The sequence below is a fragment of the Nematolebias whitei genome, chromosome 20 (genome assembly GCF_014905685.2).
Source record: "Nematolebias whitei isolate Nwh7 chromosome 20, NemWhi1, whole genome shotgun sequence".
Classification (NCBI taxonomy): Eukaryota; Metazoa; Chordata; class Actinopteri; order Cyprinodontiformes; family Rivulidae; genus Nematolebias; species Nematolebias whitei.
In genome coordinates this window covers 20,634,345-20,639,085 of record NC_056517.1, presented here as the reverse complement: position 1 = coordinate 20,639,085, position 4,741 = coordinate 20,634,345, and the positions used below count along the sequence as shown (strand labels likewise).

The 4,741-nt window shown below is 36.0% G+C and overlaps 1 protein-coding gene across 1 annotated transcript in view; it reads left to right on the top strand.

The window, feature by feature from the left end:
• The window catches only part of map3k15 (mitogen-activated protein kinase kinase kinase 15), a 68,810-nt gene that overhangs the window by 21,841 nt on the left and 42,228 nt on the right, over positions 1 to 4,741 (top strand). The window contains exons 6-11 of the mRNA XM_037694139.1: positions 411 to 579; positions 667 to 773; positions 1,432 to 1,602; positions 1,677 to 1,789; positions 3,198 to 3,357; positions 4,329 to 4,479. Coding sequence (XP_037550067.1) covers positions 411 to 579; positions 667 to 773; positions 1,432 to 1,602; positions 1,677 to 1,789; positions 3,198 to 3,357; positions 4,329 to 4,479 — 871 coding nt within the window. The remainder of the gene's footprint in view (positions 1 to 410; positions 580 to 666; positions 774 to 1,431; positions 1,603 to 1,676; positions 1,790 to 3,197; positions 3,358 to 4,328; positions 4,480 to 4,741) is intronic.

The following is a 4,741-nucleotide window of genomic DNA, read 5'->3' as shown; positions in this document are numbered from 1 at the left end:
TTTTGTTTTTTTGAATGTCCAGAGGACCAGATTGAACTTTTTTGGATTTTTCTACCTGGATTATTGAGCATGCATCAGGAAAAGTAATTAATGATTTATAAAGTGTTTATAGAGGAATTAATAACACATCTATAAACTATAACCATCTATAAGGGGAGCCTTATTGCAAAGTGGTACCAATATGAGAATAAACTTTGGTGTGGTACTAGCTGAGAGTCATCATCAACACTGAAAGCCAACAGATCACTCAAGATTGTTGTTTTAAACATTGGCATAATGCATTCTTTAAAGAAATTGTATTTTTTTACATAAATATTATAAATTAAAAATAAATATACTTTGATTTTTTTTCTATTTCAGCACTTCACATTGAAATTAACTGCACATTTTCCTCTATAATTTATTTTCAGTGCATCATTCAAGGATACCCTGCTGAATGATATCAGGAAAGCCAGAGAGAAGTACCAGGGAGAGGAACTGGCCAAGGAGCTTGCACGAATCAAGCTCCGCATGGACAACACAGAGGTCCTAACTCAGGATATCGTCATGAACTTGTTGTTTTCCTACAGAGACATACAGGTACAACCATATATAGCCTTTAGTTGGGAACAAGATGAACCAAGTTCAATTTCAAATAAGCATTCCCTGTTTTTACCTTGCCATCAGGACTATGATGCCATGGTGAAGCTGGTGCAAACACTAGAGACGCTGCCAACATGTGATCTGGCCACCCAGCCTATGATCCAGTTCCACTTTGCTTTTGCCCTCAACAGGTACACATGATTCAAAGTATTTTTTTGCACTTAACCTAACAATCCAAATAATTAAAGTGAATATGGAATCACAAACATGGGCTCAGTGAGAGTCCGAAATTGCAATTTCATTTTTAAAGTTCAGAAAACTGTCTGTTGCATATATATTTCAAGTTATTTGAAATTATATTTGCCAATTTTTTAATACACTATAAAAAATACCTGTAGCTAACAAGCTAACACAGCAAAAATATATGGGTAGACAAAATTATTTGATTAACTGGGAAATTTTAAAACTTTTTTTCTTGTTTGTAACATCTTATGTGTGCTATTCAAGGTTCTTTATTGTCATTCACATCACGTGGTACATGAGGTGGAATGAAATTATGAACTCGAGGTTCCAGTTACATCCAAAAATAGCAACAATATACAGTATAAAAAGAAATATTAACTAATGATCTAAGATATACACTAAGATATATGCTAAATATTGTAAAATAATATGGTATATAAAACAGCAGCCTGAACATGAGTCTTTAGTGAGCAGATGGGTATGAATGAATAAAGAAGTATTTTTAAGACATTTTTATTAAGACAACAAGAAAGTATTCTGTGTTTCAATGTCCTAATCCAGATTTATTGATCAGCTTTTTTGAATTATGCATGTTAATATGTGCAGGAGGAACAGTCCTGGAGATCGTGAGCAGGCTCTCAGAGTGATGCTGCAGGTGCTGCAGTCCTGCGAACACCCCGCACCGGACATGTTCTGTCTCTGCGGACGAATCTATAAGGACATATTTCTTGACTCTGACTGCAAAGACACTATAAACAGAGACAAGGCTCTACAGTGGTGAGAATCCAGGAAAGCAGATGTGTGATCATTAATTTCTGGCAGTTTATGTATCTATTGTTTCACACACACAGGTACAGGAAGGGGTTTGAGCTGCAACCAACTCTCTATTCTGGCATCAACCTCGCTGTCCTCCTCATAGTAGCTGGCCAGCAGTTTGAGAGCTCCATGGAACTGAGAAAAATAGGTGACCACCCTTTTTTCATCAAATTAAAACTTTACTCTTAACTAACAACCCAGAGCCTCTGATGTGTGCACTTTCAAAAGCCAAAGATAAATCTCCATTTCATGGAATGCTATGGACAATAAAGTTAAATTGATTGATTGATTGAATGTAATTTACTTTGTTTCATTCATGCTAACGTCAGTGAAAGGATTTTCATGGATGATTACTTATTTTTTGAATATTCATGAACCGTTCTCACTATTGTGATCCATTTTTCTTCCATACGTTTTTAGCGTGAGTCTCATCCCACAGTTTTCAAGCTACTTCAACAAATCATAAATCAAAACATTCAGCTCTTTCAGGAGAAGGGTGCTATGACTTTTGGTGTTGGTGCAACTTTAGCTTTTTGAACTATTTAGCTTTTCTAACTTTTTTTTTCTATTTATTGTGCGAGGGGCTGGGTACACCCTGGATAGGTCACAAGTTCATCACAGTTTAGCTGTTTTTATGATACTTCAAGCTTTTTCAACTAATTCTTCATTTTTGGCACTCATTTAAACTTTTTTCAGAATAATTCTGCAAAAATGTGCTCTCTCCACTTTCTTGTGGTAATTTATGCAGCTTTAAGCCTTTTTAGCTACTTTGCTAATTTCAGCCTTTTTTTTTTTTAGATGATTTCCACTTTTTTGTTCTCATTTATGCTTCCTTCAACCTAATTGGGCAAACGTGTTCTTTCTGCTTTCTTCTTCTAGTTTAAGCTTGCGCTACCTTTTCAGCTAGCTTTTTTTTGTAGCTAATTTCAGCTGTTTTCAGTTAAATTCAAGTTTATCATGGAAATCTCTGCTACGTTTTTTAGCTAATTTCAGCTGTTTTCAGTTAAATTCAAGTTTTTCATGGAAATCTCTGCTACGTTCAGTCTAATTAACTTCTTTATGCTCATTTCAGCTTGTTATGCTCCTTTCAGCTTTTTTCTATTAGTTTCAGCTTTTTCTGCTATTTCAGCTACTCTTTAGCTGTTTTATCCTAAATTTAGCTTTTTAAGCTAATTCCACATTTTTAAGCTCATTTTAGCTCTTTCCACTTCCTTCTGGTAGTTTAAGCTTATTTCTGCAGTTTCAGCTACTTTTTACCAATATTTGCTAATTTCTTTATTTTTGTGCTAACTTCTGCTGATTTAAACCAAATTAAGCATATATGTTTTTTTCTGCCTTCTTCTGCTAACTTAGGCTTGTTCTTCCATTTTAGCTACATTTCAGCATCTTTTTTATAGCTAATTTCAGCTGTTTTTCAGCAAGTTCTTCTGCAATAAGCATGCACACTGCATTTTCACATGAAATGCTATTTTTCTAATTGTATACTATGTTTTGGTCAATGTTAAGACAGTAATTGGTCAGGCAGTTTTTAAATATCAGTAATGTTATTTCTGTAGGTGTGAGGTTGAACAGTCTGCTGGGGCGCAAAGGTTCCCTGGAGAAAATGAACAACTACTGGGATGTGGGCCAGTTCTTTACCGTTAGCATGCTTGCTAGCGATATCCCTAAAGCAACTCAAGCGGCTGAGAAGCTCTTTAAACTGAATCCACCGCTGTGGTAAAGTTCTTTAAATACACTCTATATTTGATAAATGTTTATTTGCTGAATATTCTTTTAATCTTTATAAATATTATCGGTCATAAGCGTGGCTAGGAAGCTAGTTGAATAAAAGGGTAATAAAATACAAAATCCTGAGATCCATAATGTAACTGATAAATTGTGTGGAGTGGCGGTGCAGAGGCTAGAGAAGATGGGCCTGTGATTGGAAGGTTGCTGGTTTCGACTCCCCATACCAACAACATAAAAAATGTGGGTGGGGAAGGTGAAACACCTACATCCATAGACACCTGTCTCCACCCTCATTTGTACCATTTTTGGCCCTTGAGCAAGGCCCTCAACCCCCCCATCTGCTCCCCCGGGTGCCCTAGATGTCAGCTCTCTGCTCCACACAGAGGGCTGTGGCTTGGTGGTCTGTGGTTGCATCAGGAAGGACATCCAGCATAAAAACAATTGCCAAGTGTTTGTGCGAGTTAGTTCACTGTGGTGACCACTGAAGAAGGGAGCAGCCAAAAGAAGAAAAAAAAATGTAACTGATAAATTGTAATATAAATATTTACCAGTAATACCCACATATTCTATTTTTTTTAATAAAATTCCAGATTTAGTTGTAATACATGGCATTGCCTATACAATAGATCAAACTTTAACATTGTGTCAGTATTAATGGTACCATTTTAGTGTTGCTTTTCACCAAACCGTGGCAATATCCCTTTAAAATAATAACTGCTAGAAAAATATATAAATTTATGAAGAGTTAAAGTTTAGATTTAGGATTTTTTTTTAAATCATTGATTCAAGGTTTATTTGTATATGTGAATGCAGTACTGCAGTATGCCTCAAATATTTCTCTAAAATGTATTTTTATAGTTTACATTTGTACATTGCTCCTATCTGTTAAACAATTTTGTGAAATGGTGTACACAATGACCTCAGTAATTTTGATTTACGTAATGGGTACCTTCTTTTAGGTATTTGCGGTCAGTGGTGCAGAACCTGCAGCTCATCCAGAGGTTTAAAAAGCAGGCGGTGGAACATTCTCCCCAACGAGAGAGACTCGACTTCTGGATGGACATCATTGTTGAGGCCACACAAGGCACCACAAACAGACTCCGGTTCCCTGTACATAAAAAATAAAATCACATTTATGCTTGTCCCAAACTGCAGCAACAGATGTTCAGAAACTATTCAAATGCTATCCAACATTTTTCAGTCAGGTCCTCTGGCCAGTTTCTTTTTTTTTTTTTTTTTGTGCTGAAACATTTCACATTCGGTCCAGAAGGCTTCTTCAGTCAAGGAAACACACAACAAAACTGATTCTTCACCCAACAGCTTACTCCAAAGTGGAACAAACCAGTTCTGCTTGTGATAAGATGGTCTCTTT